Genomic DNA, 25,587 nt, shown 5'->3' on the forward strand with positions numbered 1-25,587 from the left:
ACAAAGAGTAAAAACTACTTTACAGTGTGGGGTTGCTAATTTTATTAGAGACATGAAATTCAATCATTCTGGTTTTGGACATTCTCTTCCCCCCCCCCCCTATAAAAATGGAAAAGTACATAGGAATCACAGTTTATGCATTTTATTACATTTTCAAAACACCAAAAAATGTGTTTGTATTTTTTTTAACTTCTGGAGCATAATGTTTCTGTTAGACTCTGGTTTCTATAATATGTGAAGCCACTTGTAGGGTTTTTTTAAATTATCCTCTGCAGCAGCTTGTCCACAATGGATAGAAAGTCCATCAGAATAAGTTGGGAAATGGGTGTGAGTAGGTCATCTTCAAAGGTGAAAAGCATGGGCCAGACCATCTCCATGTAAATCACTCACTGAAAAGATGCTCTGTCAATTAATGTTCTGTTTCTAAGCATGGGCCTGTAGTTCTATGATCTTAGTCTGTGATCTCGTAGCTACGTGACCTTCAAGAAGTTTCATATTCCTGGTTTAGAAGTCTAACTCTAGATATGCTTTAAAAAAAAAAACTTGGCCACAGGAAAATAAACTTTTAGTGGGGAGTTGCTGGATAGCTATTTAAATATTTCGTCTTTGAGTCTTACAAGCGTTATTTGATTCCTCTGCACATTTCAGGGGAGGGAAAAGCCATATATGGGGTATCCAAGCATTCACCACGTCTTAATCAATAGAGGCTTCCCATCATAATGATATTGCAAATCATGAGAGCCTATAGAAAAGGGAAAGATGGGGATATTTTTAGTCCCCAGTAGTTAACAATGACACTCTCCAGCTTAAAAAAAGGGATTGGATTTTGCAGTGTAGCTCACTGTGGCAATTTAAGATTATTGAGGTAGGCTTTCACCCTGGGAGAGAGAAGAGCATGTTCCAGGTACGTCACATTCAAACAGTTATTATAACATATTGACTTAGCAGAGCTATGGTCTCTCTAATAGTAAGGTTTATTCTGATAGTCACACACAATAATGTGATACCAGGTCCTGGTGTTGTCTACCTGTTAAACTTGAATTGTTTTCCACACCCCATGTGACAGCCCAGTTTCCAGGAAGGTGTTTGTCAATGTCACAAAACCACCAGACTGTGAGAGAAAGACAAGCATTGGGAAAGTTCAGAGGGTGGAAGAGCTGGACTGAAATGCTGCAGGAGAACTTTGGGTCGGAGGAATCTTGCATGGCACAGTCCCAAACTCAGGTTCTTTTAAAAAATAGAAGGAAAATTAATACAATTAAATCCTGCAACAAGATCCAACATTTAAATGGATTCTCATTCATTGTTAATATTTCCAAACATTCAAATTCCCCATTCCCGCGCACTATCTTGCTTCTCCTGCATAAGTGCCCCCGGTTCAACCCACTCTTCCAGATGGGAGGTCCCTATAAAGAGAAGATGGATACATGAAGAAGAGCCCAGTGGAGTTGAAGGCTCTGCAGGTCCCTGGGCAAGGGAGTGGCCTGGGTCCGCACTCCCAGAAGGGCGGGGCCAAGGCACCCAGCCCTTAGCGCTGCCTGAAGCACCTGGCATGGTGCTCTGGCAGAGGCGTAAGGGGCCCAGGGCTCCAGCCATGGCTACTGAATCACCAGGCTCCAGAGCAGTTGCCCCTTTTGCCCCGACCCTGCATCGGTGGACTTGCGAGAGCCACAATCTTGTCTGTCATCTCAGCATGTGCTCATTTTGGAGTGCACCGTTCAGCACATCAGAATGAAAATAAAATCCAAGAGGCTCAACTGGACGATTTCATCTACTTTTCAATTACCAGCTTGCCTTATCAATTAGCAAATTTACCTCAGAAATAAAAATGCATTTACTGGTATTTATGCAGAGTTTGGAGCTATGTAAAATGTGTTAGAGACGAAATCTTTAGCTGCTGACTAGGGTGCTAAACAGAACAAATTAGTTTTGTGCTGTTATTTTTCTCGTCATAAAAAAGGAAAGCTTTCAGTCAACTTTTGGAGCCTGCTCACAGTAGAGTGGCAACACTTTTGTTGCTAGTATAGCCACGTATGACTGTAAGGTTGTAGGGTAGACTTAGCATTATAGTCTACCTCGCAGTTTGAACAGGAAAAAGAATCCCTGTCTACAATGGCAAAGGAAAATATAACACTCTCTGATGAGTGCGATATAAGTGCTTAGATAAGGAGGCAAAGAGAGAGATTAAACTGGTTGTTGCTAGTGTAGTTTCAAGCCAAGAGTAGATACGGTTCTAATAAATTCACACCCATTCTGCCACTACTGTATAGATAAAAGTCCATCCACATTTCCTCAAAATATGTATTGTCAGCTGCTTGAAACTCATGTACAGGTAGTCTAAAGACATCATAAAAAGTCTCAGTGATGAATTAATATATTTTAAATGCCCTTTGTAGTGCCTCTGTGTAATCACTTTATTTCCACTGATGTTTGTTCCTGCAACTGCAAAATGGTTTGTGTTTTTTCATCTGTACCTGGTTTGGCTGCAACTTAAGTATAGTCAGTAGATAGTGACTGATGGCTGTTTCACAGCTCCTGTGAAGTTAATGAGTTGCTGTAGAGCAGTTCCTAGCTGGTTGATGCATGTTTAAGAATGAGAAAACCCAACTGGCTGTCTCAGCATAGAACCCCAGGACTGGAGTATGGAGACAGTCCAGTTCTCTCACTATTACAATTCAGGTTCATGGGGTTGCATAGGAAATTTTGCCAATGCCTTTCCTGTATTTGGATTCAGCCTCCAGCTTAAACAACTTCTTTTAAAAATTTCTCTTGTTAATGTCCTGCACTACACCCCATTGTCATGTCAAAGCAAAAGTGAACTGACTGGGATGATCAAGATTTTAAGTCACTTATTGCAAAGGGTTTCTAGAAATCTCTGAACTTTTTAGAGAAACTCCAGTATCCTGGCTCCTAGGCCTGAGATCCGTCTACCAGCATACAGCTGCCAAAACAAACAGCAGGGAGCTGCTGGGTAGAATATGCAAATAGTAGCCATAGGATTTGAATTTGATTCCTAGCTCTGACTTGCTGTGTGACCCCAGGTGACTCTCTTTAATCTCTTTTGTGCCTCATTTTTCCCATCTACAGTAAAACCTCAATGCTATGAAGACCTTGGCAATGGAGGTTGTTCATAACTCTGAAATGTTTGTAAACTCTGAACAAAATGTGATGGTTGTTCTTTCGAAAGTTTACAACTGAATATTGACGTAATACAGCTTTGAAACTTCACTACACAGAAGAAAAAGGCTGCTTTTAACCTTCATTTAAGTTAAACAAGCACAGTTTCCTTACCAAATCTTTTTCTACACTTTCCTTTATTTTATAGTAGTTTGTTTAACAACGTATTGTACTTTATTTGCTTTGTTGTTGTTCTCTGCTGCTGCTGCCTGGTTGTGTACTTCTAGTTCCAAATAAGATGTGTGGTTGACCAGTCAATTTGTAACTTTGATGCTCAAAAATCTAAGGTGTACCTTTGTAAAATGCTTTGAGATCAGTAGGTCAAAATTATTATAATCCTGCTAAGTAGTATTAGTCAATAGTAATAATAATAATTAATAATAAAATCCTGATATCTTTATCACAAGAGCTCCGTGTAGCAAATTACACAGGTATTGCTAAGTACAGATTTATATAACAAACACTGTAGTCGGGTGGGACAAGAGCATGCATTGAAGGAATCTGCTAAATATGTGTGCAGACAATTAGATGTAGCACATGCATTTGATACGGTCTCTAAATGCATGTTGCCACAGCACTATTTTAGATCTACTTTGTCTGATTTCTACATGGCCATATTAAGCAAGACTCACTTAAAATTCTGTTAAAAGTCTGGTAATAAGGAGATTATAATTTAAAGAGCAGATAGGAATGGTGTGGGAATCGTTCCACAATCAGGCAGAAATTCAGCTTTTCAAAATCCGACTCATCCACAGTAAGCAGGGATTGTTGGTTTGTTTGCTTGTAAAAATAAAATGTCTTCTTTTTGGCGGGGGGGGGGGGGAGGGCGCATTACCACTTATGGTAAAGAAGAGGTGACTAGTTTTTGTGCCTGAAGCATGAGATTTCCGTGCTGATATTCAGGGCAGCTCTGCAAGGCTGAAGTAACATAACGTGCCACCCCTGAAAGTTGGGTTTATAGCAAGCCTGGCACTCCTAAGGGTATGCAGTGGGGCCGACAGACTTGCTGGGGCCCTGGGCAAAATAGGAGGGCTGGCTCCATGCTCGTGGAAGGGGCGGGGCTTCGGCTAGCCTTCCTCCCCTCCCCCAGCCCTTCAGCACTGTCTGAAGGGCATTTCCCAGGGCAATTTGATGGCACTTCCCAAGGTTTTGATGCTGCAGCAGCAGTGGCCAGGAGCCCTGGGCCCTTTTAAATCACCAGGCCCTGGAGCAGTTGCCCTCTTTTGTCGTCCCCCTCCCCCAGTCAGGAGGCCTCAGGGTACGTCTACACTGAGATAGACACCTGTGGCTGGCCCATGCTAGCTCACTTGAGCTCACTGGGCTCTGGCTAAGGGGGTTTTTGTTTATGGTGTAAACGCTCAGGCTTGAGCTACTGGGACCCTCCCTCTCACAGGAACCTATTTCACAGGCTCCAACCTGAGCCAAGATGTCGGCACTGCAATTGAATTGCCCTCTAGCCAGCACTCTGTGAATCTAAATCAGCTGGCATGGGCCAGATGCAGTTTTTAACTGAAATGTAGGCATACTCTAAGTCGGCATGGGTGGGAGACAGAGCTATTGAGGCTACAGGTTCTGCTTCTTGAAGGGCGGCTTTAGTGGGGCCTTTTAGAAGAGGATCTCCAAGCCCTTTATATTACAACTTTGCTACTCGGCAATTTTTCAGGTTGTTGAAAACTGTGGCAAGGTTATAGTATTTCATTTGTCCGTTTGCCATCACGTAACTTTTCAAAGGTTGGAGAAGTTTTCACAAGTTAAGAGAAAAAAGACTGAGAGAGCCAAGACAATTAAACATTATGCAAGCTGTTGCATTCATTGTCAAAACGGAAAATTAAGAGCGGGGCAAAAACAAAAATTTGAAATGTAGGAAAAAAAACTAAAAAGTGACTGAAAGAAAAATTGATTTGAATTGAATTTGCAAATTTTGTATTGTGACGATGACAAGTATCAGATTTTCTCTTGTTAAATCTTCTCAACATTCTTTCTCCAGAAAGCTGGTTTGAAGTAAATTAATAACTGATGCAAATTTCCATTTCAAGAAAGTCGGTCACCAATAGAAAGTGGTCTTTAGTGTGGGGCTAACTCTAGTCCTGTGTACATTCCAATTACTGGGGTCTACATTTTCCAAAGTCATTAGTGATTTGGGGTATACAACTTTGAGATATTTTCATGGACTCCAGAGGATTTTCCCCCCGTTTTTTTTGTTTTTTTGTTTTTTTGTTTTTTTTTTTTTGCTATCACAATGGAATGAGAAATTTAACCCATCTTCTGATCTCTAGGTGAAGAAAGCCAAAATTCCAGCATGTTGACAGGGAATTATGGTATGAGTGCACTGCAGTTACCTTGAAGTTTCTCTGATGTGTATAAACAGGTGACTTCAATCTCCAGGGCTCTCAGTCCAACATTTTTCACCAGAACTCTTTTTTCATTTGAACTGAGATAGTAGTAATAATAATAACTCAGTTTTCTATAGAACTTTACATCTGTGGATCTCAAAGCATTTCACAATCTTTAATGTATTTAGCCTCACAGTAGGCAGGGAAATATCAGCTGTTTTAACAGATGGGGAACTGAGGCACAGAGCAGCAAACTGACTTGCTTGAGGTCATGCAGAAAGTCAGTGGCTCAGTAAGGAGTGGCACACCCTATTTCTAGGCTAATTCTGTAATCATTGTACCATGCTTTCTGCACTCATGCTCACAGATACCAGACCTGTAGAAAACATCATAGAGTAACCCCTCCAGTAAGCAACCTGGGTATGTCTACACTACCACCCTAGTGCGAACTAGCGTGGTAATGTAGGCAACCGGAGTTGCAAATGAAGCCCGGGATTTGAATTTTCCGGGCTTCATTTGCATAAAGCTGGGCGCTGCCATTTTTAAATGTCCACTAGTGCGGACTCCGTGCCACGCGGCTACACGCGGCACTGAGTCCGCACTAGCGGACATTTAAAAACAGCGGCGCCCGGCTTCATGCAAATGAAGCCCGGGAAATTCAAATCCCCGGCTTCATTTGCAACTCCGGTTGCCTACATTACCACCCTAGTTCGAACGAGGGTGGTAGTGTAGACATATCCCCTGTTAGGGGCCTACTAAAAATCTAAGAACATGAAAACAGCTACACTGGTTCAGACCAATGGTCCATCTAGCCCAGTATCCCATCTTCCCATAGTGGCCAATGCCAGGTGCCCCAGAGGGAATGAAAGGAACAGGTAATCACCAAGTGATCCATCCTCTGTCGGCCATTCCCAGCTTCTTCTTTGTGCCATTAAATTATATTCAGTCTTTTAATAAATATACAACAAAATTGTACTCAGTACCCTTGAGGATACTTTGGAGCGGTTTCTTAAGATGGAAGGTTGCCCAATTAGGATAGCCCTTGTACAGGTTACACTAAACTACTTGACAAAGTATTACTTTTAATGAAACACATTAACGTGTGAACCAGAGGAATTCTTAGGCATGGAAAACTGTGCAAACCCGACCAGAAATAATTGGACATGAATGGATCCTTTCCTTTTATAGACTTGTTCCAAATTGCCTGTAAGTTTTCATTTTAACAATGTCTTCTATTTCTATAGAGCCTTTCTTCCCAGAGACCCCAAAGCACTTTACAGATTTAAATAGGCTGTGCTCAAGGATCACGTCAACAGTCACTGATGTACCCTCACCTGTGGAATGAAACGTGGCTGTTAGTCAACTGGACACAACACCCCTATTGTTTAGGAGAAGAAGTGAAAATAATGGTGTATTCAGTAGAACTTGGAATTTGGAAAGGCAAAACACAGTCACCTACGCAAACTGTATAGCCAGAGGCCGACATTTTTAAAGCAACATTTAAATGTCACTGGTTTTTTTCATCTCAAATCTTTCTTCTGTGACACAAAATATTAGATGACTAAAAAGTCATGCAGATGTTTTTACATAAATTTGATTTTTTATTCAACATTTAGATCAGGGGTTCTCAAACTTCATTGTACCTCATCCCCCTTTGGACAAGAAAAATTAATACAAGACCCCAGGAGAGGGGACCCGAAGCCTGAGCCAACCCGAGCCATGCCACCCTGGGTGGGAGAGGCCAAAGCCCAAACCCCATGGCCCCAGGTTGAGGGGCTAAAGCCCAAATCCAAGGGCTTCAGCCTCAGGCAGGAGGTCTGTAATCTAAGCCCTGACGCCAAGGCCTCAAGCCCTTAGGCTTTGGTTTCAGGCCCGGAATTGTGAAACACTGTCATGTCCTGACTCCCCCCCTCCCCCCCCCCCCCCCCCCCCCCCCCCGTTTGAGAACTGCTAATATAGGTCCATTCGGGTCAATTTTTTCAAAGTTCCATCCTTAACTATAGTGGACTCAAGTCCACATTTAGCCAACAAAGTAAAAGTGGCCTGATAATTGTGGTCCTTACAGCTTGTATTGACTTCACTGGGAGTTGTGAGTTCTTCGCACCGCTGAAAAACTGGCAAGTTTCATTTCTGTGAAGACACTTTTGAAAATGTTCTGTTTCCTATATTATTCACAAGCATTGTCCAGGGCAGTGTTTCTCAACCTTTTTTTATAAAGTACCCCTTTTACAAAAAAAAAAAACTTATAAGTACCCCATTTAAAATATATATATATAAGTACCCCAGAACTTACAGTTTTCAGATGAACAATTTTTTTTTCTACCATTGCAACACATTTGTTTAAACAATTTAATTGTAGCCAGGCGGGCAATGAAATTTTTTGGTGTCAAAAGTACAAAAATACTAAAGCGCTGTAAAACTTAAAACAAAACTTTAGTTTTCTCCGAATTTCAGTTGTGTTGATGTACCCCTCAGACTTTTCTCGAGAACCCCTAAGGGTATTCGTACCACTGGTGGAGAAACACTGGTCCAGGGTATACACATGGTCTTGTGCAGGACTGTGCATGTCTTGCTGGCGTGGAAGTTCCAAAAGAGATCAATGACAGCCTTCTTGCATGGGGCAGCATTGTCTTCAATTGGAGCAATTAGGCCAAGACTTTTCAAAATCATTTTGAAGTTCCAATTCCTGATATTTGGGGGGACTCAAAGGGAGAGGCTTTAGAGATGTATTGGTGATAGGTTTGCCAGTTCTCTTAAAAACCAGTTGTAATTGTGAAAAAAGACAAAACATCGGAGTTGAGAGATCCTTCCGATTGAGATGACAAGTGTAATAGATGTGTTTCCCAAATCTGTGCTGTGGTAGGGCTCTGTGCTTCCCTCCAGTTCCCTCAGTAGGAGGAAATTAAATTGAGAAACCTTTCCCCAGTCGATCGTTTATCTGCTCTAGCCGGTAAGAAGGCAGCCTTAGAGAAATAAGTGAAAAAACACCCCCTTTCTTTTCTGTTAGTGATTCCTGACATTTTGAGGTGAATTACAGGTTGGTCCCATTTACAAAATGACTGTTGTTGTTACACACTGGGTGATTTAAGGGGAAGTAATTTTCATGTTGTCTTGGCTACAAAAGTTGTGTCTTCATGTTCCTGTTACTATTTTTCCTCTCCCTTCCACCCCCGCCCCAACTGTGTTCCATGGCCCCTATTTCTAGTAGTAGTTGAGGCACTAGGCTTGGCCAAAAGATGCATAGGACTTGCCATAGCAGATCAGACTCTTGGTTCATCAGGTCCAACCAAGCTGCCTTTGGCAGTGTCCAATCATTCATGCTTCAGAGGAAGCATGCTCCTTGCCTTAGGCAATTATACAGTGTTTTATATGATGAGGTGAGGGGATGCGGAATTCCCTCTTGATTCCCACAGCTTACACTCTGAAGCATGAGATTTGATTAGTCTTATCTTAACTTGCATAGCTACAAATGTTATTAATGGTTATAAAGCTGTCTGTATGTATCTCACATAGCCACCTGTGGCCATGAATTCTACAGGCTGATTGTGCCTTATGTAAAAGGAGTAATTCCCACCATTCATGCAACGTCTACTGCCTATTAATTTCAAGATAAGGGGGGTGTTATAACATCTGTTGGCCAGAACTGACCCCTCCTCTCCAACATGGCAGATATGGATTTTTCAGAAGGGAAGCTTATCTATCTATCTATATGTATGTGTACTGTGTGCATGTTCCTAATTCTTAGAGCTACAAAAATAACCCCCTAAATGTGAATAAATGGAGCATTGTTTTAGTCTGAAACAATGGTTAGAAAGAGTTGTGAACTCACCCATCTCAACGCTGCACTAATTCTAACACTTTAAAAGCTAGGTTTTCAAATAATTTAGGAGTGCAATTGCACACCTAATTTGTGCCCACAATTATGCATATCAAGTAGTTACATGCGCAAGTGGCCCCGGGTTATCCGTTGGAAATTTGAGGGTAGATTGGGACTTAACTTTGTAGCTTCGGACCCAAATACCATAATTAAAATGTAGTTTAGCCTCCCTCCCTCCATAGAATGAGTCTGAGCACCTTGGAATAGAGCAAAGGGTGCACACATATTCATCATGGGCTGCACTGTGAACAAATTGCCTTTAAATAAGTAGTTCAGGGTATGGTACTTGACTGTTACAAAAATTGTTTCACGCCAGAGCGTAACAGTTCAAGGCAATGCAAACGAATGTGGGTTGTTAGCAAAGAGGGAAGCTATACCATAATATTGGCAGTGCAAGCCCCCCAGTGACTGAGTTTTTTGGTTAAAAAGGGAATGAGCAAGGAGGGAGTGTGGGGCGGGGGGAGCTAGTCCATCTATGAGGGCACATAGCTTAATTGTCTGTTGCTTCACTTTTAATTTGAAACCTGCTAATTGCAACATCTCTCAGTAAGTTACTTAAAGCTGTGCTGCTGGGTAGAAATTGTGATAAATGCATAAACTGTGTCTTATTGATTCTTGTTGACATTTTACATGCTGCTTTTGCATTCCTAACCTCCACTTGGTAATAGTGACTATGGTGCAAGCACTTAGATAATAAAAACAAAGGAAATAAGTGAAACATTTCCTTTCCCATTAAAAGCAGTATTATGAAATGTTCTGTATGGTTTTCCCCCAATAGATCTCTATCAGTTTGTCCTCTTCCCTCACTGAAGTCACAAGATAAGAAATGAAAACGCTTAGTGTTGTTTCCTATATTAATAATTAGAGTAATGTTTTTAAGAGAGATTATTTTGAGACTGATGGTAAATTTGGGCCTCTTTAATTTTAGTGCACAGCATCAATATGGAGTCTAGCAGAGGTACTGTAGCTTATTTACCATTCTACTACACATTTTGTCTAGAATGCCTTATAGAAAGATGTTTGTGAAATTATTTTCTTTGACAAAAATTTGTTTCTAGATAACAGTAGTAGCAACATAATGTGTCTAAATAATAAAAACATCATCAGCTGTTCTGTTATCTGAGAAATATATACAGTAGCACAACACTACTGTAAAATCTGCATAAAGAATTCTAACTTTAAAATTTCTAATGCTAATCTATCAGTAAGATACATAGTAGATTAGTTTCCCTTTTATCAGGGAATTTTATATTTTAAAAAATTACCGCATGATGCAAAAATGCATTGACTTTATTTTCATGACTAGATGTAGTGCTTTCGGGTAATGATCAGGCATTGCTTTCTCTTACTGTTGTTTGATTAAAATGTTAATACAGTCCTGACTTGATAATCTTACCAGGTACACACAGAGCAAAAGAGAAAAGATGTTTTACGCCTCACAAATTGATTTACATAAACCAAGCAATCTGTTGCTTGCTAGATTGCAAAATGGTTTATTTTGCCCATTGGCCACAGGGGCAACAATATTGTATTTTTGGTGCCAGAACATAGCTTTCATGCATTAGCTCTAAAATGACAATATGCTTCAGCCTCTTTTAGTATTTAGATTTGCTTCATTTGGAAATCTTTTAAGTAGTAATAATAATAATGTTTTGAGGAAATTGAGTGGAACACTAAATTATTCTCTGAAACCTAAGTTCAAACTGTGCAAGGCAAAGGGAGCTGAAAATCAATGCACTGTTAAAGTCATTAGAGATCACAAGTGAAATAAGTCTGTGTTGCTTTAGCTAAGCTTTTAGTGTGCCGTGGTATTATTACAAAATCAGCCTGAATCTGCATTAATTTCACAGTCTTTTTCTTTAAGGTGCCCAAGGGTGCATGAAAAAGAATAAAATGTAAATTTCAGAAGGCAGTGTTTTTATTAGTTAAAAGGGCAGTGAGCCATGTAGTACTAAACTTGACCTACACCAGGCCCAGTATTGGTATGAGTAGCAATAAAGGGGAGGCCGGCTGGGGAAACAGCTCAGGCACTAACTATTGTTTAAAAGGGAAAAAGTAGTTTTCAATTATTCACATACACACAGCTCCAGTATATTTGAAGGTGGCCACAGTTTTTGTAGATCAAAGAATTATCCTTGTACTTGTAATCAGGACTTTTTAAAAAAAAATACGTAGGGATTTTTATTTGAAAAAAAATCCATTTAAAAATTATATTCCATGTGCATTAGTGAATTTAGTCTGGGATCAACACGGGGCTCCCCTGTTCTTAATTTCAAAGTTGTTTATACATTTTTTCCCTCGTTTTTATTTGTATTCACACCCTCTCGATGAAATTTACCAGTGGCATTGTGAGCTCTTTCAATTGTGACTTAATTGCCAGTGATGCCAGCAGTTTATTTTAAACCAACCATCAATAAAAAGCCATAGCAGGTAGCTGCTAATGCATGCTTTGGAAGGGATTAAAATGTACATTCCAAACTTTACATTTGAGAACATATAAATAAGCTTTACTTATTTCAAACCGTGTGGCTCACAAAGAACAACAACAAAACCCTTCTCCACCACCCTCTCTGCACTAGTCCCCGCATCTATATTTTTTCCCTGTCAAGTATGGTCAGATTAGCAAGTCAGCACTGTCAATAAATAAATTAGAGGAGTTGTTTACTTTTATGTACTACTGAGAACAGTGTCGTCTTGTGGCCGTTCTCGTAGACTGTGTTGGTTTAACAAGCGTCCAACCCTTTTGTCTTGTTGTTTTTTGTCTTTCCTGCTCCCTGTCCCCTTGTTCCCACAGGCTGTGCGTTTGTTACATTTTCTACAAGGGCAATGGCACAGAATGCAATCAAAGCCATGCACCAGTCTCAGACCATGGAGGTACAGTACTGTATCATCTGCCCTTTCTTTGTTTTCTTTGTGCAAATGATTGTGAATGGTAAAGCCATGGTCTCCTGGAGAAGATCAGACACATGACAATCACAGATTTTAACTTTCACAAAACTCACTCTCTTTTGGTGACATTTATTTTTTCTCGATGATCTTGAAACACAAGCCACAATTGCTCTGTACTAAACCCAGCTATTGCTTTTATAATGAGTGGCATTGAGTAGAAAATAAACATAAATCAAAGAATTAAATTAAACTTATTTGGAGACTAGTTTATGTCCCTGACAAAGTGCCTTAATTTACATGGATTTTAAAACATCACAGTTTGTGCTGCTCTGGGCAAAGGCTCTAGAGGGATTTTTAACCTGGCCATACCAAGCTACTAATGCACATGTTCGGGATTTTTTGTTTTTTTGCACATGGAACCTCTTTTTAAGTTAATATAACTTCTCCTACTTCATGTAGCCAATAAAAATGCTAATTATGTCAGAGCACACTGAAGAGCTGAACTTGTTGCAGAGCATTGCCACGGCAGGCTCTGTACTAACGGCAATCTTTTATTCCCTAAAAACTGCTTTCCTGGCATCGTACTTTATAATAATGAGCAACACGATGCTTTAACTTTACTTACCTGGTGCGACTACAATTTCAGGGTAAGAGCCACTTCTCAGTTTAGTTATTACATTGCCACAGCTCATCTTGTGGTCTCAATTTTTTTAGTCTGTGATTTATGTCATGGTCTCTCAGAACTTTGCACAAAAGTCTCCCAAGAGTACTAAGCCTTTACTCATTCTGGATCTTCTAGTTTAATCATTTGAGACTGCATGTTATATTGTATTATGTATACTGTATCTTTGTGTACTGATGATTTTCTCAGAGGTGGCATTTGGATGTTATGTGCACTTGTTTCTTCTTTTCTTTTCTTTTTTTGAATTATTATTCTTTTTAAACGAGGATCTTTCAGTTTTTCTCCAGTAATTTTTGTTTGCAATGCTCTAGTCTCCCAAAGCATGCTGGGTACTAAACAATCATTATTGCGTCATGTCGTTGAGCTGCTTTGTGTATTGAGCGAAGGGAAAGACAGAGGAGAAAAAAGACACATTGCATGGAAATGTCAATTGTTTTCTGTACTCTACAATAATGATTTTGGCATTGCGAAGCCATTGTCTTTCCAAACATCACATTTGACTTTGGTTAAGATTATTTTATAATCAATGTGTTTTCTTTTCAGTGCAATGCATTTTTATAAACCCTGAATATACAGTGTTAGATGAGAATCTGCCACAGAGAAAAATCAGAATTATTGAAATTATTTTCACTAGGAAGCTGTTATTAGCTAATATATAGTTTACTATGCACTATGACACTATATATGAAATAAAAAGTGACATTTTAGTTTATTGGAATAATGCTTCTTTTTATTTTTCTGCCATACACTGCCCCATTAATTTGGGTCGGTATATTTTTGCTCATTTGGGTTCCACATAAAACAGAAGTGTTGTTAATAATGCTGGGGAATTTATGTGTATTTTCCGTGTATTCTCATGTATTTTTGGTCCAGGGTAATGAGTTTCACATGAATCAACCTCACGTCAGAGGATGTTGTAAAATGAAATAATCCTTAAAGGTCAGATTCTCCCTTTCATATGCTGAATATTGTACCGTATTTCAAACAACACCCCATTGTGATATACTTCCTTATGTTGAGTAGAACCTTATGCCACAGATAATCCAATAGTTTGAAGTGAAGAAATGTATCATGATTTAGTCCTATGTAAATAACTAGTCGCACAGGAAAATACTATTTACCAGCCTTAAAAATAGGCGAATCTTCACCTATAATTAGGGTACACAGGTAGGATCCCAAACTGACAGGGAAGTTCAGAATATCCTGGACCTTAGCATCATGATGTCATCTAGGCTTAGGTCTGTAGCAGAACTAATGTGCTTACTCTTTTGTGGGAGGTGGAGCAGCCTCACCGATTCATGGCACGGTACCGGTAGGAGTCTGCATGTTCTACTTGAACAGCAGAAGTAAAGGTAGAGAGGCAGTGCTTCCCATTGAGACGGAGAGATAGAAAGCACCCGTAAAGTGATGAGGTAGGAGATACCCCATACCTGCTCACATAATAAGGGGTACCTCTTACGTTGAGAAGGAAGGTATTTTTCAGGTCAGTGCTATGACATAAAAAGTTGACTTTTGAGAGCTATTAAATCTGTACATTCTCTGAAATAATAGTGCCCCTGGGCACTTTGATTTTACATTTAATGGGGAAAAAAGACTTGTAAAATAGAAGATTAAGTATTATTCAATGAAGTTTCAATTGAACCACTGCCGGGTTTTTTTTTCTTTTCTAATTTCATTATTTTCAGTTCTTTGGCACACATCATTGACTAAGATGTATTTTCAAAGTGACTCAAAATGATGAGGCTGTTCATGTTCAGAAGAGCAAGTGTCTCCTGGAAATAATGGATGTTTCAATTGCTCATTGCATTTTACTCTTTATCCTGGTTTAAGCAACTCATTTTTAAAACCATAATCCCTGCCCTCATTTTCTGCTTTTCTGCCTCATTTTTGTATTTAAAAAACCATCACTCAATGGAGCGTTAGTAGGAGAAACTAATTTGTTAACATGGAACAAGTAGCAACATTTTTCTCATGTTACAGCCATTTTGTTACGTATAACTTCAATCTTCAGAATGTTTGCTCTCTTGAAAATGATGAAATAAGAGCAGAAATTGGGGGGAGGGAAGAATTAGAGCTTCCTAAATGACAAGGATACTGTTTTTACACAATTTACTGACATTTCAGCATTCATAAATATGATGTCAGCTGTTATGTCAAGTATTGAACTGCTGAGCTGAGAACTGCAACAGACATAAACTATTTCTTTCTTTTGAAATGAATTCCTATGTCCTTTGAAATAGACCTGAGAGTCTCATGTATGCAAATGTAGCAAGCAGTAAACTATCATTGCACTGAGCCTACCACCACCAAAGCCAGTCTGAAATGGCATACAAGCCTTGCTATTACCTTTCTTTATTAGCTAAACTGGAAAAATATTTCAATTTAAAAAAAAATAAGAGCTTGATTTTAATATTAGTATAAAATCACTGAGAAGAGGCAATTGTGTACGAAGCTAACTCCTCCATAATCTTTATTCAATTGCTGAAGTGTGTATCTCCGTTTTTACTCACTGAAAAATTGAAAGACATTTTTACAATGAAATATACAAGCAAGGTACTGGGGGTGGAATAATACATCTCCAGTGATCGTTTTCTAAGATGATAATTCTAAAGGAACGGTATTGATGGGAGGTCTTCACACAAAAGATATTATTACCGTGGCTTATTTCATCATTTTGTCTGTTGATTGTGAATGTTCCTATCGTAGTCCTATTGTGAAGTTCCTGGGAGAAAAAGAATATAGCTACTATTTTGTAGAAATAGAGAATGGGAACTTTTCTGAAGACACTCACAGTGTAGCCAGGGTAGGCCTGAAAGAAGTTTAGTTAGGTATAAACCCCCAGTGCATATTGTAAACTGTGTCTAAAATCCTGCTGTATCTCTGGATCTGAGGCACCTAATGTGGTTCTCAAATTGGGAGTGGGAGAGAAATTTGCATGAAAGTGGGTAGGGTGCTCAGACATAATAGTGATGGGCAGCAATATAAAATTCAAAGACAGCTGGTTTCTATGGAATCTTCTTATCCATTTACCAAAAATAAATTGGAATCAATGCTGTGTTGTTCCAGAGCATTAAAACAAAAAATCTTGAGGTTAATATATGAAAGCAAAAAGTTTCAAAATTAGATAAGAAGAGGAGCTCTGTTTTCATTCATTTGGCACTGTTTATGTCCATCAGGGTCTTTGGCTATTACTTGAAAACAGACAGAAAACAAAGAGACAAGTCCATCTTTAAAACACATGAACCGTGAAGCTTAATTAAAGAGCATTGATAAACTCTGATGTGTCTCTCCAGGGGGCATTCAGATAGTTGAGCATACACAAAGATCTGGAAGGGAAGGAGCTCAGTGAAAAGAGAGAGGAAATTAATAATTTTTCATAAGCCAGATTTCAAACGTAGATGAATAATAATAAAATAATGTAAGAAATCATTTCAGGATATTTCAAATGGATTTAAAGGAAGTAAAAACACTTCATGGTAGAATCATGTAAATGTGTATGCGGTTGACGTCTTTGTTTCCCAATCTGTCCAATCGTAGGGCTGCTCTTCGCCCATAGTGGTGAAGTTTGCCGATACCCAAAAGGATAAGGAGCAGAGGCGTTTACAACAGCAGTTGGCACAACAGATGCAGCAGCTCAACACTGCCACTTGGGGGAACCTCACAGGCCTTGGAGGACTCACACCACAGTACCTAGCTGTAAGTTCTTGTGAAATGTAGTAACCACATTTTTAGACTTAAACTGATATATTTATTTTTGGACGCTGAAAGCTAGTGATAGCGAATCTGATAACATAGAGCTTCCTACATTTTGATTTGGGCTCTTTGGAGCAGATAATGTGACTCGTTCTTTAAAGTGCCACATAACTGTGTGGCACTATATAAAACATTTTATATTGATAACAGCAGTTTGGAATGGAAGCTTCCCGTTATTCCAGTGCCTTGCAGACTTGTGAAGATTTAAATTCCATTTTGATGGGAAAATGCAACTTCACTGATATTTCCGCTGACTTTTTTAACATTAAATTCTGCTTCTTTTTTTAAATAAAATCTGAATACATCTTAAATGCTTTCTCTTATCAAAGTAAAATCTTCACCTTTCAGAGATCAGATAGAAATCTGAAAACTCCCTTTGACTGTATGTGGTGAAAAGTCTTTTGAATCCACAATGCTTGGATTTAATTCTTCTTGCCTATCAGTTTCACATGGGAATATTCCCTGTACTCATTCAAGTTAATCTTTTAATGTATTTGAAAATGGCTATCACATTAACAAGTAAAAGTCTGCAAATTAAATACTGTTTTATTGGTACTAAAAATGCAAGGTTCATATTACTTTATAGAAGGTAGATTTGATGGGCATTTTGGTTATTTTCTCACATTTTTAAATGACATTTTCTTTGACTCTGAAAGCTATGAGAGGAGAATTAGTTAGCTACTTTGCTTTGTACACCTGCCCTCTACTGGGAGGAATCTGGAATAGCTTGAGTGTGTCATAAATCATAGACTGATAACAGAGATTCCCTTATTGCTTGAAGTGGTCAAGGATATCTGCCTTTTGCTGCAGTGGAGTTGTGAATGGTCACATTATATGATATATTGACAACTAGGAACTTCCTATGCGCTCAGAAATTAGGATTTTTGTGTGTACAGACTGTGTAAATCAAGTGTGTGTGTGAATGGGGGGGAGTGGTGGTTATAAACCTGTATAGGTATACCTTAGCTGGCTGTCTTTAAAAAAAAAAAAATAATACCCTTTATACAAAGAGTTAATAGTGATTCTTGACTGTTGTACCAGCTAAGTGCTAGCCTCTCCATTAATGAATATCTGTGCAGTTGATGTACCCTGTTCTAAGGATGACAAAGAAAGAAACCTGAATTTAAGGGGTTGGGTGAGAATGGACGGTGATTGACAGAGATGAGTTATGGTAACTGCTAGACTGTAGAGGGCTATAATTAGTCACGCTATGTTGGTTTAAATAGATTTAACACCTGGTTGTTAAAAAGGGTAAATTGATTAATTGTTTTAAAGCAGCAATGTTATTGAGTTTCCCCAGTGTCTGTGTGTTTCTTAATAGAGATTAGACATTAATATGGATTTACAGCATCAACTCTGGGGATGTTCATTCCAACAATAGGCAGAAGCAAGAGACTATATAAATAAAGTAAAGGAAACTATAAGTATTCCAATTTGAACTTGCTGGATAATTTTGTTTTCATCTTGTTGCTTCTTTTTGTAACACCATTTAGATCACAATGGTTGTATTATTATTCATTTGCAGCTTCTGCAGCAAGCAACTTCCTCCAGTAACTTGGGTGCCTTCAGCGGCATTCAGCAAATGGCTGGTGAGTTAAAAATCATTTCATTTTGTACAATTATATTTCACTTTCTTAGGCTCCTAAATTCCATTTTCTGTAATGATCACATGATGTTAGTCTTTGTGTATAAAATGGGTTTTGTGTATGAGCAAGGAACAACTCGTGATTCAGACTCAGTCCCTGAAATTAAACTAACCGCTTCTTGGTAGTACAAACACTTTATCTTGCATTAGTCACCTGCCATTTGTCCAGAGTAACCAATTGTAAATTGCAGGAGAGCTCTTAGTTCCTGCAGCTATATCCTACCCTACTTAAAGTGGCAATAAAGCAACAGCAGGATTACATTTTAATTTCCAGCTAGGTTTCTGTGTCCTGAAAATCAAATTAATGGCAGCCCTCAAACATTTTAATAATGGGTGACAACTAAAAATGTTCTGACCTTCTTAATGAAACCCAAGATTACAGGCCTACCTTTGATACAAGCTTGCATTCTCCTTTTTTTTTTTTTTTTTTTCTTTTTTTTGTAATCGTGGAAAATTAACTGGGAGCCTTTTATGACTTTAGAACCCTAGTTGACAAAATTACACAACAGAAGCTTTTATGTAAAAGTATAATCTTTGGTCTGGCAGAAAAAAGAGATTGGGGGGGGGGAAGCAAATCAAAGTGTAAGCATATTTGAAAGCCAGATAGTTGGAGGAATTCTTGGTAATGAGCTGTGTGCCAGTAGTAACTGATGTGTAGTGATTAGTAAAAGGTCTCTCCCACTGAGTGACCTGCCATGCTGATACCCTAACTTAACATGATGCTAGAGAAGGCAGCATGTGCAGTAAATCAGAGCACAGATGCACATTATGCCTGCCGTGAAGAACTGTTAAAAAGCTTTTTTCCTAGCTTGATTTAAAAAAAATGGCATGCTAGTTTATTTTAATCATGAACTCAGTGAATCAATGAAATGTAGCATCGGTCTTTCTTTGCCATCACAAAATAACGGCTGAAATAGTCACGTGTCTTTAGGAACATTTTTAATACTTTTTAAATCCGGGTCTTTAGCTTCTTCTGGCTTCCCTTTGAATGGATCTTGAAATACTTTAAACAAGTATAGATATAAAGCATGGGATAGCTATACCCCATAGGTATTCTCGGCTCAATCATTACATTATGCCATTATTGCAGTGGCATCAGAGACTAACGTGAGCCTTCTGTCTGAGAATATAAATTGGCCTACAGATGACAATATCCCTGAATTATTTTCTCTTCCTCAGACCTGCTGGCAGCGCTTGCCGTTTCTATTATGTTACATTTACGATCTAGCATTTTTCTCATCAGAATATATATCTTAATATGATAAACAGAGCAGAGCCATTCAAGGAAGTTTTCACACTTGGCATTTTTGGAGCTTGGTTTGGAGCTCAAGGTTTGTGTTTGATGTTTTGTATTTTGGGTAGTTATATAGAAAGAAAAAACTGAGAGATCCAAGGGGAAAAAATACTTGGAGAGATTTTTCTGCTTTGCATATTCTGTCGTATTTGTATACAAGTAGATTTCCATTGTCTGTTGTCCACAATTACTGTAGGTTCAGTTTTACCTCCTAATAACTGAATCATACCTTGACTGAAATTAAGGATTTTCCTCAGATTAACCCTAGAGCGCCTCTCAATCCAATCTATGAATTATGCATCCTAGGCCATTCAGTTCAAGTAAATCATCTGCTGAGGTCATAGTAGCATGTCATTTTTACTAGAAAGATGCACTTCCTCAGCTAAAGGCTAGATTTCTAATGGCTCCATATTGGATAATAATTTAAGAACTACATTGCCTCCTGAAATGTTTTAACAAGGCAGTTTTCTTACTTACATTTTAACAGAACTTAATGTTTTTATGGGTTTAACTTTTCTTCTCTGGAAATGCCTGGGTCTTAAATCTTAATGTCCAAGGTCAAATTCATGATGTTAAATTTTTCTCCAAGTTTACAACCTCACATGAAAGGGCAAAAGTCCTAGCACAATTGAATCATTAAGTTTGAAAGTTCAAAAGTGATATATTTTGCCCAAATTTCAGGTTTCTCCTGAACCATTAACCATTATTGGACAGCCACTATGTTTGACAGTATATTTTAATAAGAAAGGTATTTTATTAGAGTTTACCAGAGACAAAGGAATGAAAAATTCTATGTATGTACAATATGGATTGGGTTAATATTGCTGCAGCATTGGTCTCACGACCATAATGTAACATGAGAGCTAGATTGGTTCCCTTTTTCAAAGTGTATTTTAAATTACATCCAATCCATACATCTGACGCAAATATAATAATATTAATTTCCAACCAATATGGAACTTGTGTATTAATATTGTCTTAGCTTTGTAAATATGAAAAAAACTAGAAGCAATCCGCTAAGATTCCAAATAGGCTCCAGTGTTAGAGATTGCAAGTTCTTTGAGCCAAAACATGTTCATTCAAAGTCAGATCTTTTGCCTTCTTTCTTGCATTGATTTTAACGGGAGGAGTAAAGTAAGATCCTACTGAACATGAACAATTGTAGCCAAATCTGGTCTTAAATTTACCTGTGCATTTACATAATACACAAGAACACAAAGTATTATTTGCTCTGTCCTGCACCTTTTAAAGTCAGTGGCTGTGTTTCCTTTGGCTTCAGTGGTTCCAAAATCCACTGAAATCAGTGGCCATCTTTCCATTAATTTAAGTAGACTTTGGATCAGGCATCTAATTCTGCAAAGCATTTAAATATGTGTCTAATTACATTAAACTAAATGAGTTATAATTAAGCAACTCAAACTAGTTTTCTTTGCAAACAAAGCAGACACACTCATCTTCAATACCAAGTGTTGTATTTCCTTTTTAAAAAAAATATTCTTCCCCATAATCATATCTGGGAAAGTATAATTAGAATATTTTTTACATGGGAAGAGTGGCTTAGTTTTATCCAAAGAACTGAAAATTGGTTTCAGGTATTTTCCTCAAAACCTCACCTGCAGGCATAGACTGAGCACAGAGACTTTCCACGTCCAAAGTGTGTGCTTTGTTAAATTACAAGCAGGGTGAGACAGGTTAGTCTGTTTAGCTGTAGCCCCTTGGTAGATTATAATAAACAAGCAGTTAGCTTTTTCATTATTGCCAATCCCCAGTGTTCAAAAAGCAAGAGTCAGGTGCAAACAAGTCATGAGGTTCACTTGCAATCATGAGATTTTAAAAATAAATACATTTTAGGTTAATTTTAATTTGCCTTTTGGGGTTTGGAGGCTTTAGGGTGCACTTGATTTTAGCACTTTGTAGCCACCATGATTATGAAGCTTTTTTATTATTATTATTATTATTGAAAGCTAAGAACCTCATGGCATCACTTTACTCCAAGAGCCAAGGCTTGAAGGAAAACAGTATCACAAGAGTCAGCAGTATCCCTTTTGCAATTTTAATAGCATTGTGGTCTTGACTACTGGTGCTATCAGTGTCTTGCCAAACTCTGCTTTATTGTTCTTACATAACATTTATGTCACTGTACTGTGCCATGCTATAATCTTTTTTCCATTGATTACAGTAATGTTTAACAATGTAAAGGCACTGCTTTTCCTTGCATGCATAATATTAGGTTGCCGCGTATGAACTGTACTTTCTCGTTGTCTGGGGAAGGCCAATAATATCGATGAAGGCGATCGTGTGATTTGATTGTATAATAAACAATACAAGCTACGCTGAATGGCTGTTCAAGCCAGAGAGTTCCCCCTTCAAGTATATGTAAGTTGCATTAATGCCCTGATGCAAATTTGAATGAAATCACTTGGAACTTTCCATTGACTTCAGTAGGCCTTTGGATCAGACCTTAAAAATCAAATTTACATTAGGTGAGCTGGGTTAACCGACTTGTTTTAAAAGTACATCAAAGGTATAATGTAAGATTTTTACATTATGTGACTGAATGCCAGGTGATTAGAAATCAGAAGAGGTGTCAAAAAGATATTGTTCATTTTCCTCGTGAAGGTTTTCCATTATCAGTACAATTAATTTCAAATTTTTCATTATAAATAGAAATGGATATATGCATATAGGTAGGTATATACATGTATGTGCATAGTTACGCACACACAAAAAGGGTTATACACTCAAACCTCTTTAATCCAGCATCCCTGGGAAACAGGGTTTGCCAGATTAAAGATTTTGCCAGGACAGAGAGGAAGTGAGGTGGGGTAGAGGTGGGGCGCTTACCTGACGTGCCGCGTCCCCCACTGCTCCCAGGCACTGCCAGTGTTGCTGTGCTGCTGTTCCCCCAGCTGGCAGGAAGGGGCGAGTAGCAGCACATGAAACTGCTTCCAACTGGCAGCGTCCGAACAGTGGGTGTTCCTTAATTAGGGACCTCCGGAGTAGGGAGGGCATAGCGTATTGAATCAGTTGGATAGTGTGAAAGCAAAACATAGGTTGAAATAGGAAAACACTGATCCATACTTTTGTATTTATCCATCTGAAATCCAAATAAAATAAACACTGCACATTCATGTTCCTAATCTTTTTGAAATTCTCTTGCTGTTTGGTTTGTAGTTTGGGCCGAGCATCTGACTGTTCAGATATTGGTTCAGTCCAGTTCGCTATTTTCCCTTTCACCTGAGCCAGGTTTCCTCTGAATCTGTGGGAGCAAACGGAGGAGGGAAATTCCATAAAGTTCTATGGACTGAGTGTGTGCCTCAATAATGCCATTGGTTCAGAAGATATTGGTAGAATAGATAGAAGCCAGGAACTTCTGAATAGAAACACTGTGCTTTTTCATTGGCTCTAAGATCCTTTACTTCCACTCACTCCTCTGCAGCTCTTCTCCAGCAGAAGCCTACTGGCAGGGCCTTTCCTGCTGCACATGGCCCAGGGACCTCTTCAAAGGGGTATCCTGTTCAAAGTGAGGACCTCCATTGACTCCAGGAACAGTGCCATGCCATGGCTGCTTCTTATACACATACAACTGAACATGTTGGGTTAAAAAGCTTCAGGGGGTAACCAAGTTAGTCTGTAACTGGAAAAACTTAAAAAACAACTAATAGTCTAGTGGCACCTTAAAGACTGACAAAACAAGATGGTATCATGAGCTTTTGTGGGCTAGAAACGACTTCCACTGAAAGTGTCATTTAATCAGACCCAAGCAGTCCACTTTTTCTAGGAGATTGGCAATGACGCTTTAGTTGACTTCTTGGAGAGTGCACTATTGAAGGGAAAGGGCCTGTTCTAGGGTTGCCAGGTGTCCGGTTTTAAACTGGACAGTCCAGTATTTGAGCTTTCTGTTTGGGAAACAAATTGAGAAAATATAAATGTCCGGTATTTTCTAAATAAGATATCATGTAGATTGTGATGTAACGTCAAGTATGTCCGGTATTTTTGTTGAAACCATCTGGCAACCCTAGCCGGTTCTATAGTCCGTGTACACACATGCTCCAGCAAACAGGAGTGACACAAACACATTGAAGAGAACCAAACCCTCTGTATCCGGGGAGATTTGTTTGTTTTTCTCTTGCGAGCAAGACACTATGAAATGGACTCTGCGTTAGGTTGAGTCTGTAGGAAGGGACTGCACTCTGAGCTTTAGACCAACTGCAAAAGGAATGGAAGGGGCTCCTTATTCCCTTCTCCTACTGGGCACACATAAAAACAAAGCAGAATATAACAGGAAAGCTTTGATTCAGCAAAGCACGAAAGCATGTGCTTAATACTCTTCCTATTCAGGAAAACAGGTACAGATGCTTAACTTTAAAGCACATGCTGAAATTCCATTGAAGTCACTGGGAAGTTACTGAATTCAATGGAACTTAAGAATGTGCTTCAGTGCTGTGCTAAATAGGAATGAATTCAATAAGTGCTCAAAGTTAAGCATGTGCCCGTTGCTGAATCAGGTTCTCAATGATTAGAAAAAAGTGAAGTACTAAGCATTAGATAAACAGCTGTACTAAAGATGGATTCAGAATATATGTGATTGGATAGAGCTGGAATTCTGAATTTTCTATTTTATCCGTCTTGACTGATGCTTGTAATTTCAAGAGCACTGTTCTGGACCTCTGCCTGTTCCAAGTAAAGTCCTTGAAAAGCTGACAACTTTTTAAAATAAAAAAGGGAATGTCTGATAACATCCATGTTTACCAGTAACTTACTTTGGGATCAGAGATTATCCTGTACCTGCTTTGATCATAGGTCCATGTTTCTGAAACTACAGTCAGGGTTTAATGTAATGCCTGAAAATAAGCGGCAGAACAGCTCTTGCACAAGAGGGGGTTTTCGCGCAACAAGGAGCAGTGTAGTTTACACTGCTCCTTCTTGCGCAAAAGCCCCTTGTGCAAAACGGTGGCTCATTAAGTATGCAAATGAAGCACAGCAATATTCATTGCCGCACCTCATTTGCATATGTTCTTGCGCAAGAGAGCACAATGTAGACGTAGCCCCAATGTTTGGGGATGCTAACGAAACAAAAGGAAAATAGATAAATAAGTAATTGGGCCAATATTATTGATTGTGGGATTCTTCTGTGTTGGGATAACCAAGAGGAAATGCTGTAAAAGGACCTGATTGGAAAATGCTCAGGTTCCATCCTCTGAAAATCGGGCCTAGATAAGATGACCAAGGCTGGTCTCTGAACTGATGCATATTTTCCCATAAAAGAAGGATTTAAGCAGGAATTTCTTCAAGGTGAAGATGCAAGTGACCCTCCGTTATTTCAGCACTTACAAAAAATGTTTTGCATGTAAAGCTTAAATCAGCATAAAAAGCTTTTAAAAATGCCCCATGATTCTGCTGTGCCCTATACAAACAAATCCCTGATCCTTACACTTGCATTTATGACATGGTAAAAAAACTATGGTGCCTTAAGCAAGGCAAATTGCCTTATTGCATGAAAGTTTGCATTTGAGGTAGCACAAGAAGTTGTAAAATGTTAATTTTGTGCTCTCAGATTTTACCCGTGTTTTCACAGAACTGCATCTGTGACTGTGCACCACTACAAAAATTTCCTGCGAATGTGCTAATAGGCCTTATGAGAATGTTCTATAACCATCCATCTGTCACTTTTTAACAGGCCTGATTGGCAAGCACTTGTAACAACTGACATCTGTTCTTGCTTATTGATATGTAGATTTATGGTAATTGCCATGAACAATAAGACACGAAATTACCTAAGGTGAACATTAAATTAAATTTTCATGCCCCTATCCTTATAAATATTTTTTTTTAAATCTTAAGTTTCAAGTAGGCATATTGTGCATCTGTTTTGTACATAATTTAATTTTTTTTTTTTAATTTGCCAAGTAACAAAATGAAAGTTGTATTCCTTGT

The 25,587-nt window shown here is 38.7% G+C and overlaps 1 protein-coding gene across 17 annotated transcripts in view; it reads left to right on the forward strand.

Annotated features, from left to right (window-relative positions):
* The window catches only part of CELF2 (CUGBP Elav-like family member 2), a 495,286-nt gene that overhangs the window by 418,035 nt on the left and 51,664 nt on the right, over window positions 1-25,587 (forward strand). For 13 of the 17 annotated variants that reach the window (XM_025188438.3, XM_075908547.2, XM_075908455.2 and 10 more), the window contains 4 exons: window positions 10,316-10,345; window positions 12,182-12,261; window positions 16,496-16,654; window positions 18,237-18,300. In XM_025188438.3, the coding sequence (XP_025044223.1) occupies window positions 10,316-10,345; window positions 12,182-12,261; window positions 16,496-16,654; window positions 18,237-18,300 (333 nt within the window). The remainder of the gene's footprint in view (window positions 1-10,315; window positions 10,346-12,181; window positions 12,262-16,495; window positions 16,655-18,236; window positions 18,301-25,587) is intronic. The other 4 variants (XM_075908678.2, XM_075909207.2, XM_075909223.2 and 1 more) reach the window with 1 other exon arrangement.

This window comes from Pelodiscus sinensis, chromosome 1 (genome assembly GCF_052426305.1).
Source record: "Pelodiscus sinensis isolate ZL-2025 chromosome 1, ASM5242630v1, whole genome shotgun sequence".
NCBI lineage: Eukaryota > Metazoa > Chordata > Testudines > Trionychidae > Pelodiscus > Pelodiscus sinensis.